The sequence below is a fragment of the Podarcis cretensis genome (genome assembly GCF_951804945.1).
Source record: "Podarcis cretensis genome assembly, chromosome: 11".
Lineage (NCBI taxonomy): Eukaryota > Metazoa > Chordata > Lepidosauria > Squamata > Lacertidae > Podarcis > Podarcis cretensis.
Window position 1 is genome coordinate 49,716,959 of NC_137180.1, and position 15,423 is coordinate 49,732,381.

The 15,423-nt window shown below is 44.0% G+C and overlaps 1 protein-coding gene across 2 annotated transcripts in view; it reads right to left on the minus strand.

The window, feature by feature from the left end:
• Positions 1 to 15,423, minus strand: part of TARS1 (threonyl-tRNA synthetase 1) — a 210,640-nt gene that overhangs the window by 11,971 nt on the left and 183,246 nt on the right. The window contains exons 1-9 of one of the 2 annotated variants that reach the window (XM_079994833.1): positions 11,047 to 11,229; positions 8,990 to 9,070; positions 5,297 to 5,487; positions 4,634 to 4,757; positions 3,554 to 3,675; positions 2,925 to 3,042; positions 2,010 to 2,074; positions 1,845 to 1,923; positions 913 to 1,059 (exon numbers count right to left, since the gene is read on the minus strand). In XM_079994833.1, the coding sequence (XP_079850959.1) occupies positions 913 to 1,059; positions 1,845 to 1,923; positions 2,010 to 2,074; positions 2,925 to 3,042; positions 3,554 to 3,675; positions 4,634 to 4,757; positions 5,297 to 5,487; positions 8,990 to 9,070; positions 11,047 to 11,070 (951 nt within the window). In that variant the 5' untranslated portion in view covers positions 11,071 to 11,229. Of the gene's footprint in view, positions 1 to 912; positions 1,060 to 1,844; positions 1,924 to 2,009; positions 2,075 to 2,924; positions 3,043 to 3,553; positions 3,676 to 4,633; positions 4,758 to 5,296; positions 5,488 to 8,989; positions 9,071 to 11,046; positions 11,230 to 15,423 lie in introns of those variants that run through there. The other variant, XM_079994832.1, reaches the window with a different exon arrangement.

The window sequence follows — 15,423 nt, forward strand, 5'->3', positions numbered from 1 at the left end:
GAGGCGGAAAATTAGTAGGAAGACTCCACCACAGCGTGAAGAAAAAGAAAAGGAACATTCAGAGAAACTATGACGAATGAAAAAAAAGTTTAACGGTTTGGTGGCATTTGCCATTGGATACTTAATTTTTCACCCCATGTTCCATTTGCCTCCACCAGGTTTTAGATGCGAGTCTTTCACAAGGGAAGGCAGTGAGCTGGCCTTAGTGGAAGGCAGCCAGCTCTATGTGTGCTAAGAAGGGGGCTCCCCTTTCACAAGGCACAGCAAGGCAGCCAAGCTCAGAAAAGCAAAATGCAGGAAGAGAATGGGCTGTCAAAGCAGGGATAGTGGACTCGGCTTCATCAGAGGAGTCGGCCAAGAATGAAATCCTTCTGTTTCTCCATGGTCACTTTACTGCATTCATGGAGGGAGCAGAACAAAGCGGGGAAGTGAAGTGAGTCGATGTGGGACTGTGGCATAGGGAGAGTGCCATGGGCCCAATTCAAAGGCTTGGGAAGCCACAGCCCAGGAGTTCCCCATCCCTGCAATACAGGCAGCAACCATTTCATGTGGGGTTTTTTTCTCGTGGGGGTTCAATGTGCAGCCCCTCCGCACATCGCACCGTGTGCATAAGCGTGTTCTGTCTCTTTCCATCCCCTGTTCTACCTCTTTGGGGTCCAAAAGGGCCCACACATCAATTGGACATGCCTAAAATGGTTGCCATCTGTACAGCAAACCAACGCTAAAAGTTAATGCATGCCTACATCTAAATATTCAGCATCTTAAGTAATAAATACATACTTTAAAAATATTTTGAAATAATGCCTACAGAATTAAATAGACCATTTATTTTATTACATCGAAAACATTAAGGAGCAATTTTACTCTCCTCATATGACCAGCTCAAATCCATGCTACCGATGTTAATCTTACCCGCCCAATTTTTCTGTGGTCTCTGTTTTTCGCCTCCTCTTGGAACTTCTCCCATTCTTTCAGCATTTTTGGATCTGGGAATGAAATTCCATAAATTCTCTGCAGGCTTTCCATATCAGACTTCCCTTCCCAATATGTAGAAGAATTCTGGAATCACAGAAACAGTTTAATACCACAAAGCGATGTTACAGAGCTTATTAACAGCAACTCTAAACTTTACTCAGGAAGGCTTCACTATGTGTAAGATCTGTGTTTTGAAGCTGCATACTTCTTACATTCTCAGATACTTTAAAGTTTCTTGTGCTTGAGAAAACCAGTGGGAGGGGAAGATGAGGATATTAAAAAGTAATGTAAACAAATAGTTGCATATTCTAAAGCTGCATCCCCAAAAAAGCAGCCCCATCATTTGACAACTATGGCCACAATACACAAAGACAAGAGAATGGACAAAAACCAAAGCAGCAGAAGGGCTTAAAATTCTCACTGAAGTCAGTGGGACTTAGAAAGCCTTTACTGCCACATGAAATATATGCTAACTTAAATGGGGCCAAAGTATTTTCTTTCAGTCCATTGAGTTCAATAGCTAGCATGAGAATATGGTACCTTTAAAAAAAACCTCTTTAACTTAATATTATCTAATTTATTTACTTCATAGAATTTATACACTGCTTGAAAAAACCTCAATTTACAAAAACAATTCAGGTAAGTTAAACTGGTATATAGGTTTCTTGTCTTCCTATCTGCAGTGCAGTATAGGAGAATGGGCATGAATTGTAGAGATCTACATTGGCTAAAAACTACTCTAATGAATTAATTCTTCATTAATGAAACTGATTTTTGATCTGATTTTAAAACCTCAGCACACTCCCAGAAGATTTCTCCCTGAGATTTCGACACTCTTACTTTAATTGCACTATAGTTTAATTTCTTACCTTATGTATTTTTAATGCCTTTATTTTACCAGTATGCCTGACATGAGGTCCTCTGCAGAGATCGATCAAAGGGCCACACCTAAAACCACACAAGGATAACAATCAGACTCCCGAATAGTTACACTATAGCAGCTCTCGGTTTGGCTGATTTTTGTATTCTTTTACCTGTATACAGTAGTAGTTGGAGTGTTGACTTTTTCATTCAAGATCCGACACTTGAACTTATTGTACTTTGAGAAAAACAGAAGAGTGGGAGTTAATTCTATGCCACTGTTAAGATCCAAATTGCATCTCCACATATGCTTGTAATATATTGCCATATCATACAAAAGGGAACCATAAAAACAAAAAGTCATTCTACGGACATCTAAGAATTTTATTTCTCCATCTCATGAAGTTAAACCATCTTAAAAGATTCTCAAGGAAAATATGGGTTGCTCTACAACTGCACGATCCAATATTCAGCAAATCTTCAGCCTTAGCTGAAATCTCCATTCTGTCTGACCTTAACAGAAACAGAAGCCAGGACTCTGCAGAACCTCACGAGCCAATAGTTGCACATAATTCCCAGCCTAGTGATTGTAAGATTCATAATACAATGAGCCAAAAAACTGTTCTTTACCTATATGTTCATACCATAGGACTTACACAAACCAATACTGGATTGTGAGATTAGTAAACTAGTGAGAAGCAGAGAAGTTCAAGGGAGAATGATTAGGATTCTGAGATTTCTGTAGCATATTTCCATCTTAAATCTTTGTAATAATCTAGTAAATACAGTGTATGTTTCAAAGCATTATCCCAACTGAACCATTCAATACTGCAATAAGCAGTTGATTTGAAAAGAGTACCCACAGCACAATGGAAGGGGGTGTATTTGGCAATAGCTTAGTGGAAAAGAGAAACTTCTACCTAAGATTGATGAAACGGAATCTGCCATCCATCAAGACCATAAGACGTGGGTAAGCTAATAATCTGCATTCAAATAACCAGATAAAAAATTGCAAAAGAACACACAGCTAACGATGTTGTGGACGTGATAATTGCAGACGACATGAACCATATGCTCTGAAATCTTACCTTAAACATTTCAAGCAAGGTTTCCTTCTTAATTTCCAGTCGCTCAAAGGGTTGCTTCTCTTTCATAATTTTCTTGCATAATGCCTCTAGACCAGGAAAGTCATTGCTAGAGACACCCCTAGAGTGGACAATTTATTTTTTAAAAATAAAGATGTGCAGGTTGTTTTCTTGAGCTCTATCTCTTTCTTACATTCCAACGTGTTACATCACAAAAACACAATTTGCCATACCAAGAAGGCTAATCTCTGTTTGAGTTTGTAATCTCTATTTGAGTTTGTAATCCTTGTCAGAATACATACTTTTTAATGGATCAGTTTTTGTTACAACTGACTATTGATTTGCGAGTAAGGACCACTCCCACTACTGAAACTTATATTGGCCTGAGTTCTTGGTGTGCTTTTTTTTTGGTATACCAAGAAGGCTGGCCTCTAGGCAAACAGGAACCAGAAAGTCAGAGAATGTACACTACCAGTCATTCCGACATCATCATGAAGGAAAACAGCAAACGATTTAAATTCACAGACTTATTCAATCCATGTTCCAGGGGGATTTGTGTTTTCTTTCATCTAGGCTAGGCTACAATATAGAACAATCCAGACACTTTCACTTTAACAAGAGCAAAAACTTACCCATCTTCAAGGAACATGTCATAATAAAACCCATTCTCTATCGGCGGGCCATAACACAAGCAGCCACCATATACTTTTTCCATGGCTTCACCCATTATATGGGCACTTGAGTGCCAATACACCTAGCAAGAGGGGAAGAAAGAGAGGGAGTTCAGACTCCTGGGCTGCCATCATCTAACATCTTCCTTTTCCACAGTAGTCCAAGAGTTACAATGCGTAAACATTTAAATCTTCTACTCCCCTTTTTGTAGTAAAGGGACCCCTGACCATTAGGTCCAGTCGTGGCCGACTCTGGGGTTGCGGCGCTCATCTCGCTTTATTGGCCGAGGGAGCCGGCGTACAGCTTCCGGGTCATGTGGCCAGCATGACTAAGCCGCTTCTGGAGAACCAGAGCAGCGCATGGAAACGCCGTTTATCTTCCCGTCGGAGCGGTACCTATTTAGCTACTTGCACTTTGATGTGCTTTCAAACTGCTAGGTTGGCAGCAATGGGAGCTCACCCTGTCGCAGGGATTCGAACTGCCGACCTTCTGATCGGCTAGTCCTAGGCTCTGTTGTTTAACCCACAGCACCACCCGCATCCCTTCCTTTTTGTATTACTTGGCATAATTAATTCTTCCAAAAACACTAAACTCTGTGCTAATCTCTATCTTAATAAAGAGTGATTTCCCAATTTTAAAAAATGCTTGAAGATTATTGAAAGAAACATCCAACGCTAGTCATATTGAATAGACTCATTAAACTCAAGTGATGTAAATTTTAGTCCATTGATTTCAATACATCTGCTCTGAGCTATCACCCCAGTATCATTCATTTTATATCCCATCTTTTCTCCAAAGAGCTCAAGATGGAACTCTTTGTTCTCCACTTCCTCATTTAATCACTACAACAACCTTGTAAGGTAGGTTAGGCTCAGAGACAGTGCGTGGCCCAAAGTCACCCAGCAAGCTTCATGGCTGAGTGGGGACTGGTCTCCACGGTCAAAGTTCAACACTAGCCACTAGGAACTGAACAGCAGGTGATGACAGGGCTCAGTGAAAGATTTAGAAAATGGGCAGTTCATAAATAGTAGATTACATACCGCTTTTGCTTCATCATCATCAAACTTTAGCAGTTCCAAGGAGCAGTCTGCCTCCAAAGGACGATCTAGATCCCAAACCATTTTGTTCACTCGAGCAATAACAGTGTTGTCGGCCAAACCTTGACTAAAAAGGTAAAATAGTTATAATAAGCTGTTTGTATACAGCAAGCAACAACAGATATACTTAAATAGCACATGAGTTACAATTGATCACTTCTCCAAATGTGCACTCCCATAAGCAATGAACCAATTTCCTAATCCTACCAGGGCTATTCAAATATTATTTTTCAAGATATAAAAACCTGCTATCAGAGTCTGTGTGTTTAGTGGATCAAGCTCTTTTGCTCAAGAGAAGATTTTTGTAAGGTAAGGAATTTCCTGAGTTTAATTCAAAATTATTATCCAGCGACTAACAGTTAGCTACATGAAGTAGCATAGAACTACTGCCAACGTGTGTGTGTGTGTGTGTGTAATCACTTTAATATACCTCATTGAAGCAAGTATCTTCACAATAAGCTTATTCCTATAATAAATCACTTTTGAAAATATTGAATACAATTTTAGAGAAAGAAAGAAGAATAAAAGCAGAGGAGAGGGTGGTTAGCACACTATTAAGGATTAAATACCCAAATAAGAAATGCTGCACTCCAAGAGGAAGCTCACCTGATTCCACAGGCAATTTGGTACGGCGTCGTCTTCCAGGATTCAGCATCAAGTTGCTTGCCGTCAGGTAAGGTAACTTTAATGGGTCGGCTTTCTTTAGCAGCTCGTTCTGCCATAAGCGCGTCATGTTCTGCTTTCAGTTTATGATACATTTCTAGTCGCGGGTTGATGTAGTCAGGCAACTGACTCAGCTGCATGCAAAAAGGTGGAGAAAAAGGAATTTTGTGGAAACTAGTCTTATTAACTACAGTGGATCCTCGGGTTACATGACCTTCAGGTAACGTAATCTTCGGGTTGCGAACACAGCAAAACCAGAAGTGGGTTTCAGAAGCTCAGAAGCGGTCCTCCGGTTACGAAATCTTTGGGATACGGCTGGGCATCCAGAACGATCCCGCTCGTAACCGGAGGTACCACTGTACTTCAAAGTTCATCTAAAATACCATATTTTTCGTCCCATAGGACGCACCGGCCCATAGGATGCACCTAGTTTTTTGGGGGGGAAATAAAGGAAAACAAATTTTCCTTTATTACCCCCCCCAAACCAGGTTGGGGAATCCAAACCAGGTCGGGGAACAGCAGGATGGCGGCGCTGCGCCTCCCCGCTGTCCCCCGAGATTGTGGGGCTGCAGGTGTCTTCCCAAAGCACCGGGCACCCTGCTTTCAGCGCGCCCCGCACTCCGGGAAGCAGGCTGCGGGTGTATTCCCAAAGCGCCAGGCGCTCTGCTTTCAGCGCGCCCCACGCTCCAGGAAGCAGGCTGCTATCCTCAGCCTAGGGAGCCCTGTGGGAACTCCCGCAGGCTCCCCAGGCTTGCTGATAGCTTCCTGAAGCCTGGAGAGCGAGAGGGGTCGGTGCGCACCGACCCCTCCCGCTCTCCAGGCTTCAGCGAAAGCCTGCATTCGCCCCATAGGACGCACACAGATTTCCCCTTCATTTTTGGAGGGGGAAAAATGCATCCTATAGGGCGAAAAATATGGTATTTAATGTACTTCAAAAGTAACCATGCCATTAATAAAGCAGTTGAACAAAACCTTAGTAAGCATACTTTTATTCAGAGTCTCAGAAACCATCCAGAATAGCTCTAAGTCAACATATTATTTTACTATAGCTTGTTATAACAAAATAGAATCTGCATATTGAATAGCAGCATACACCTGAATACCAAATATTTGGCGGAGGGGGTTAAAAAGCAAAAACTATTGCCTCCATGCTCTGCCTGGATGCATCCCAGAGTCCAGCCACTGTTGCAAACAAAGTTATGGACTAGGGAGAAATTTGGGTCTGATCGACCCAAGCTGTTTTGATGTTCCTACCCAACCATCTCAAATATAACCATAGCTGGCCAGATCACACATCCCTTCAGGCCTCTGAGCAACCTCCAGCACATCTCAACTAAGCCCCATAATACTTCTATGTTACAGGGAGATGTTTGTATGTATACCTGGATTCACATGTAGATACACTTTTAGAGGTTGAGCCATAAAGACCAAATTATCTACAGGTGCCTTCTGGGAGCACCCTGCCTATGGTACAGAGAGAGGTCTGTTATCAGAAAAGGTTGGTTGACCCTGCTTTTGCATCCCTCTGAACTCAAACTGTGACAAAACCCTGGGGGGGGGGGAGTTTTAAGGGCACACCCATTCAGAAATACCGTATTTTTCGCTCCATTGGACGCACCCGACCATAGGGCGCATCTAGTTTTTAGAGAAGGAAAACAAGGAAAAAATATTCTGAATCAAATGTTGTTTAAACTACTGTATTTAATAAACAACCAGTATATCAGAATCACATTACAGCCATGTAAAGTGAACAGCAGTCAACAATGGCATTAAGTCCAGTATATCTGAAGGAGCGTCTCCTCCCCCATCGTTCTGCCCGGACACTCAGGTCCAGCTCCGAGGGCCTTTTGGTGGTTCCCTCACTGCAAGAAGGCAAGTTACAGGGAACCAGGCAGAGGGCCTTCTCGGTAGTGGCACCCACCCTGTGGAACGCCCTCCCATCAGATGTCAAAGCGATAAACAACTACATGACATTCAGAAGACATCTGAAGGCAGCCCTGTTCAGGGAAGTTTTTAATATGTGACATTTTAGTGTACAGTGCCTCGCAAGACGAAATTAATCCGTTCCGCGATTCTCTTCGTCTAGCGGTTTTTTCGTCTTGCGAAGCAAGCCCATTGACGGCTTAGCGGATTAGCGCTATTAGCGGTCTAGCGGCTTTTAGCGATCAGCTGAGAGGCGGCTTATCAGCGGAACAGCTGATAAGCGGCTTAGCGGCTTAGGAAAGGGGGGGGAAAGCGAAAAAAACCCGCGGGAACTCGCAAGATTTTTTCGTCTTGCGAAGCAACCCCATAGAGAAATTCGTTTAGCGAAGCGCCTCCAAAACAGAAAACCCTTTCGTCTAGCGGGTTTTCCGTCTTGTGAGGCGTTCGTCTTGCGGGGCACCACTGTACTTTTCATCTTTCTTGGAAGCCGCCCAGAGTGGCTGGGGAAACCCAGCCAGATGGGTGGGGTACAAATAATAAATTATTATTATCATTATTATTATTATTATTATTATTATTATTATTACCATCATCACTGTCATTAACAAATGAAGAGAGACTTTAAAGTTTGAGTACTCTTCTAGTCTTCTGTGAACCCCAAGAACTCATCACTGCTAAAGTCAGAATTTATGAAGCTCAGTTGCTCACAGTCACTGACATCACTTTTATCTTCATGTAAAATACCATCTTCGTATCCATCCAAAGCATTGCTAATGCCACATTTTTTCCTCTCAATCCTCTTCCTCCCCTCTCTCAGTGAACAGCCTGCCAGCTGCTCACAAACATTCCCTTTACTTGAATTACAGTCAAGAAACAGCCAAGCAGAGCTTCTCAGCGGCAGGCTTGGGCTTTCCTTTTCCCCACTTTTTTCTCCCCCCCCCCAAGCAGAACAGTCCCCTTTCCCAGCCTCCTCCTCTCCATCAATTTCACCCAAACTCCTCAGGTGACGTCTACAATTTCTCCCCTTCACTGCTCCCTCTCCTTTGCCCTCAACCATGACTCTCCACTCACGGCAACCTATGGTACCTCATCTCCCTTCACCCAGCTTCTTGGTCCCCCTCCTCTCCCTCCCCTCTCTCAGTGAACAGCCTGCCCGCTGCTCCAAACCTTGAGGGGAAGGGCAGGCTGCTGGCAGAGCACACACACCCCCCGCCCCCATTCAGCAGCCCAGGAGTGTGGGGCATGGGCGCACAGCCCTCCCGTTGCTCCAAAGCTTCCCGGGGCTGCAGGGGGAAGCCGAGGCTGCCGGCAGATGAGCGCGGCTCTCCCCCTGCCCCCATTCAGCAGCCCAGGAGTGTGGGGCATGGGCGCACAGCCCTCCCGTTGCTCCAAAGCTTCCCGGGGCTGCAGGGGGAAGCAGAGGCTGCCGGCAGATGAGCGCGGCTCCACCACCACTACCAAAGACCAGTCCAAAAGTGTGCCGCACTCCGGCAATTTGGCTCCAGGGACCATACATTCGCTCCATAGGACGCACAAACATTTCCCCTTACTTTTTAAGAGTAAAAAAGTGCGTCCACGGAGGTGGGATGTTGCTGGGCTCTCATCAGCCCCAGGAACCACAGTCAACGGTCAGGAATACTGGGAGCTGTAGTCAAACAACATCTAGAGGACCACCATTTGCCGACCGTTGTGAAACATGAAGTATAGGCTTACCTCCAAGCACCCACCTTCACCAGTTCCCTCCTTGTTCTTCTTCTTTCCTGGTTCTTTCTTCTTCTCTCCCCCAGCAATGATCTAGAAGAATAAAAGAAAACCACCAAGGCACTTGTTTCAAAAAGTGTCATCATTAATCCTGCTAGAAAAATCATCATTCTGTTTAGAAATGGTAAGAATAGCAGAGGAATTTCTGTAACTTTAGTGTGAATACACTCAGGATAATTAAACATTTTAGCTGCACCGGAATCTCAAATCCATTTCTGTTATTAACAACCCTCTTATTAAGCTAAAAGAAAGTAAGATAAATAATAATAAAAATATTAATAATAATAAAAAAAACAACTCCTACTTTGTGGGAGTCAAAATGCTTAGCTATGAAGCTGTCAAGATGGGAGGCTCCCTTGGGCGTTGCACTCCTTGGCCTGCAAGCTTCTCTTTGAAGAAAAGGGCAGAAACACAGCCGTTCTTTCCTCAGAAAGCACAGGTGATGCCAATGCACAAACTGTTACCCAGGACCCTGCATTGCCAAACCTGAAAGTGTTGAGGACTACTCACTTGGCGATCCAATTCTGCCAAGTTAAAAGCAGGAATCCCAAAACAATTTGTGCCTATAGCCCATTGGCACTCCTGGCTGGTGCACAAACAGGGCATGAGCCCTTCCTTGTCTCTAAAAGTTGACAACCACTGTCAGTGAATGAATGTACTGAGGGGGCTTTCAACACAGGCCTGTTGTACTTCAATCGATTTTTATTACTCTTTTATACTCACAATTTGGAACTGCAGATGGATTAATCAAAAGCTGCCACCATGGTGAAGTGTTCTGTATTCACACTTCCTAATAAACTTGGGCAGCAGGAGACCATCTAGGCTGGCATTCTATGCCCAGGAGCAGCCAAGCAACCCACAAACATCAAGATGGAGGCAGACTTATCCTCAAGCATCTGGTGATCAGTTGAGCATATTGCCTTTGTACATCAAGATGCAGCCTGTGGCTGTTTTTTGACTGATTTATCAAATCCCCAGATTGCTCAGTAGGAGAGATCTCAGGACAGTTCACAAAACTAGAGTAAAACAAGAAAACTGGACACCACAAAAATCAGGACAGTGGCAAGGATTTTAAAAAGAAACAGTCCTGTTTGTTTGAAATTAATGAAAAGCACTTCCTCTCTTTTTTCCTTTTTTAAAAATAGGTATTTAAAGGTCCATAGCAGAGGAAGAGCACCTGCTGTGCCTGAACAATATCCCTGGTTCAATTCCCAGAATTTCCAAGCAGAGGTAGGAATTCCCCTCATTTGAAACTCAGAATTGCTCATTTGAAACTCAGAATTGATAGATGAAACAATGGCCTGACTCTGTATGAGGCAACTTTTTTTGTTCCTAGATCCCACTTGCTTTAGGGGAAGGGCTGCCCTACCTTGGAGAGGAAACGAAACAGCAACTACCATTCTTTACTGAATGACCCCCATCTATACACAACACTCTGAGCTCTTTGGAGGAATACCAAGCAGGTGGAATACCAAGCAGGTTTTGTTTTTTAATAGAGAAAATAATTAAAAGACCAGCACCCAGCATGATTCGGGAAAAAGGGTGGCGTGGCGGCAGCTGTGACTGTTGGCCTTCGAACTACAACATCCTCGCTGACATTTGCATGGCGACTTCCCGAGAGTCCACGTAACACTATACTGTCCACGTGTATGGCGCTTCACACATTACAGGCGCGTGTCAGGAGGTCCCTGCGAGGAAAGGCCTTGTATTCCAGCAAAGGATGGGTGCGAGGGATCGGGGGGGGGGGCAAACTATTTCATTTCTACGTATGAAAGGAGGCGACACGCCAAATGTTTCACAGCCAAGGGCGCTGCGTAAAAGTGGCCGTGCGCGCAAGCAGCGTCCTCACGTTACAAACCCAGCCGGGATTCTTCGGAGAAGCTTCTTTGAAAGCGAGAGAAAAAGAGCCCAAGGCGAGGCCTATTTTTAAGTCTGGAGGCACCGAGGGCGGGTGCTGCCTCCAGCCAGCCTCGCCATGGAGCTTGGGCGCGAAACTGGAGCCCCCTTACCTGTTCATCTGCCGCCGTCTCCATCTTCCTTCCTTCCTTCCTTGCACAGGCTGAGCCGGTTCTTCCCTCCGAAGCGGCGAGGAGCCCAATAGCAGCCCGCGAACTCAACCGGGCTGGCTTCAGTCGCGCAGGCCCCGGCAGCTGATGCAACGCGCCGCAAACGTGCTTCTTCCCGGGCCCGCCCAGGCCGCGGCGCGGGGCGGAGCGCGAAGGACGGCGATCCCCGGGAGCGAAAGCGGAAGCTGCTCGCTGGCAGCGGCGAGAGAGCGGGGACGCGGCTTGGTTGTTGCGCGCGCCCGCTCGATCGCTTTCTCCAGAGGGGTCGGGTGGAGTCAGTGCCGGTGCCAGGCTGTTCTTTTTGCGCCAGACACACACCAAATGCATCCCCCTCCCCAAAATTGCTAACTTCAATTTCAAAAACAAAACAAAACTGGTGTGTGTTAGAAAAAATCAAAAGCACTTGAAACTGCTAAATTTATTTTTTTTTAATTAAATGCATTTTCACTATTTAGGTAATAATAATAATAATAATAATTTATTATTTGTACCCCGCCCATCTGGCTGGGTTTCCCCAGCCACTCTGGGCGGCTTCCAACAGAGATGAAAAATACACTAAAAATACACTAAAAATACACTAGGTATATGTTACATAGATTTCCAACCAACTGTACGGTCTTTTTCATACATATGGATATGGTATGAATTACTTCAAAAGTGATAAAACTTCAGAATATAAAATAAAAATAAAATATCAGATTTAAAAAGATGTAACGAAAACTAATCTGTATAAAAACGTGCCCTTTCAAAGGTCAGTACTGCACCCCTCTGAAGTCTTTCACACTAATCCAATGATAGCACAGGCCCTGCATAGAGTGGCCGGTTCCTAATGTGCTCCACTTTTTGCCATGTATTTTATCTGGTATGAAAGTCGCTGGCAAGTCAGAATTTGTGTCTGGTCTGTCTGCAGCCAGAATGATTAGCAGATAGCTGTGGTTTTTTTTTTATAAAAAAAAACTTATTTAAATCAAGCACAGCAAAAACCTGTGGCTCTCTGAACGCTATTAGACTGCAGCTGTCATGAGCCCCAGCCAGTACAATGGTACCTCGGGTTACATACGCTTCAGGTTACAGACTCCGCTAACCCAGAAATATTACCTCGGGTTAAGAACTTTGCTTCAGGATGAGAACAGAAATTGTGCTCCGGTGGCGCAGTGGAAGCAGGAGGCCCCATTACCTAAAGTGGTGCTTCAGGTTAAGAACAGTTTCAGGTTAAGAACGGACCTTCGTAACGAATTAAGTACTTAACCTGAGGTACCACTGTATTTCTTTAATATTTCTCATATATATATATATATATATATATATAAATAAATAAATAAAAGAAATGCTGGCTGGGGCTCATGGCAGCTGCAGTCCAATATATATACTGCTGTATCATTCACAGCGGTTTGCAACAATATGAAAACATAAAAAGCAAGATAATGTTTATTTATTTTATTAAATTTCTATACCGCCCTTCATCCAAGGATCACAGGGTGATTTACAATATAAAAACACAAGCATACATACCATACTAACAAACAACATACTGAAAAAAGCACAATACGAAACACTACAATTCTATCAGACACTTATACTTCCCTGTTTTAAGTAATTAGCTGTACTAGCTAATCATAAACACTTCAATTAAGTCTTAGTTTTTCATTAATTAAATCCAGTTCATAGTATTTAAAACAAAGTCTATACACTATGCTATCTATAAAAAGAAACTTTTCAAAATAGTCCATTATGACTCATTGTATTTTTTTTCTTGTTAAGCAGATTAATTTTGCAGATTTAATAAAATAAATAAATCATGGAAAATTAAAAAGAAATTATGCGTGCAAAGACAGGCTCTGGCGGATTGAGCGGAACAGACCAATAGTGGACCCCATAGTTTGGAAGGTGGTTTCTGCACATGCTGTAGAGGGAACTGGGGGGCAGGTGAGGCTTGTCAACCTGGGAAGGTGGCCCATCTAGGAGAAGGAAAACTCTGATCCTAAACCTCCACTGTTCTTATCTTTGGGAGGAGAAAAGGCTAAGGAGTAAACCCTACACAAATCCAGAGTGGAGTCCCTAAAACAGCTGGGAGGTTGAAAGTGGTGGGTCTTGTCATCTGGGCAGCCCACAACCACCATGTCCTGGGAGATCACTTAGGTCCTGCTAACACAGCAGTTAGACATCATCCTCAGAGGTGCACTCTATTGTCTCTCGAGACAGACGGATGCTAACAGCAGCAGCAGCAGCAGCAGCAGCAGCAACAACAACAACAACAACAACAACAACAACAACAACAACAACAACAACAGGATTCTAGCCTGAATTTTTCCTTTTGGGTATGTAGGGACGCGGGTGGTGTTGTGGGTCAAACCAGAGCCTAGGGCTTGCCGATCAGAAGGTCAGCGGTTCGAATCCCCGCAACGGGGTGAGCTCCCATTGCTCAGTCCCTGCTCCTGTCAGCCTAGCAGTTCAAAAGCACGTCAAAGTGCAAGTAGATAAATAGGGGTTTCCATGCGCTGCTTTGGTTCACCAGAAGCGGCTTAGTCATGCTGGCCACATGACCCGGAAGCTGTAACCGGCTCCTTTGGCCAATAAAGCGAGATGAGCGTGCAACCCCAGAGTCTGCGACTGGACCTAATGGTCAGGGGTCCCTTTACCTTTGTGAGTGATTTTCTTGTTTTCTGATGGAGAAACCAAAGTGTCTAATATATTCAAAGTTGTCTCTGTGTATATACTGTATGAACTGGTGCCTGACTTTACTTTTGTTTTTTTTTTATTCCTTCCTCCCCACCCTTTTTCCTTGTGTGTCATGCCTTTTAGATTGTTAACAATCAGGGCAGGGACTTAACTTACTATTGATCTTGTAAGTCACCCTTGGAGCCTTTTGGACTGAAGAGGTGAGTAAAAGTGCTTTAAATAAATAAGAAGATCTTTCACTGTTCAGTTCAAGCATGATGGTTCACAAATGTACATTAGCAAGTTAACGTATGAAGGTATGTGAAAAAGAAGCTAATTTTTGCAAGAGTCTCACCATTTTGTTTATAAAAAATAATTATATCACTGTATGATACAATACTAGAACCATAGATGAGATTCTAAAACTAGAAAATATTTAGTGAAAAACAAACAAATAGGAAACAAAGTTATTTAAAGGAGAAATGAAAAACTCTGCAACAACTGGTAGATTCTGGAAAGGTGTACATTATTAACATTATGTAATAAATATATTACCTGGGACGCAGGTGGCGCTGTGGGTTAAAGCCTCAGCGCCTAGGGCTTGCCGATCGAAAGGTCGGCGGTTCGAATCCCTGCGGCGGGGTGCGCTCCCGCTGCTCGGTCCCAGCGCCTGCCAACCTAGCAGTTCGAAAGCACCTCCGGGTGCAAGTAGATAAATAGGGACCGCTTACCAGCGGGAAGGTAAACGGCGTTTCCGTGTGCGGCTCTGGCTCGCCAGAGCAGCGATGTCACGCTGGCCACGTGACCCGGAAGTGTCTCCGGACAGCGCTGGCCCCTGGCCTCTTAAGTGAGATGGGCGCACAACCCCAGAGTCTGTCAAGACTGGCCCGTACGGGCAGGGGTACCTTTACCTTTACCTTTAATAAATATAGCCAGGAGAGGGCAGTAAAGTTACACATTTCAGAATATAATCCTTTGTGACCTTGATTCTGTTTGGATTCATTTAACCTTTTTCCATTATGATTTTTTTTGTTGCTGTTCTGTTTTGCAATCCTGGAAATTCACATGAAACTATTTCTTGGCACGGATCCAATACAAAGTGGCACTGTAGGCCAACCAGAGCCAAGTCCAGATTAGAGAGAGCAAGAGCGTTGGGCAAAATTCATTATTGATAGGTCCCCAACCTTGTTGGAGAGCCTTAGCAAGCTTTTTGCTACTGCTCACAGCCAGTGGCATTGTTCTGTAGCTAAGGGCCGCCATTTAAATTTTCCACAATTCCTCACAAAAGGCCATACATCAGGGCATTGTGGGAAATTAAAAGCAGTTAAACTCAATTGCTTGGTGCTGCTCAGAGCACTGCAGTGCATGGGGGGTGGGGAGAAATTAAAAAGGACCCAGCATGGGGTGGCTCTTCCAAGATGCTAGAGCCCTGGGTTTGAATCCCCACTAAACCATGAAGCTCACTGGGTGACCTTGGGCCAGTTACTTCCCCTCAGCCAAACCTACCTCACAGGATTGTTGTGGGGATTAAATGAGGAGGGAGAGAGCCATGAGAACCTTGAGCTATATAAAAAACACGAGTTTGGAAAACCTCTGCCAATCAGGTTTGCTAAAGGCAAACTAGATGTGGCATTCATTTTGTGATTGCAATTAAAATGGCAC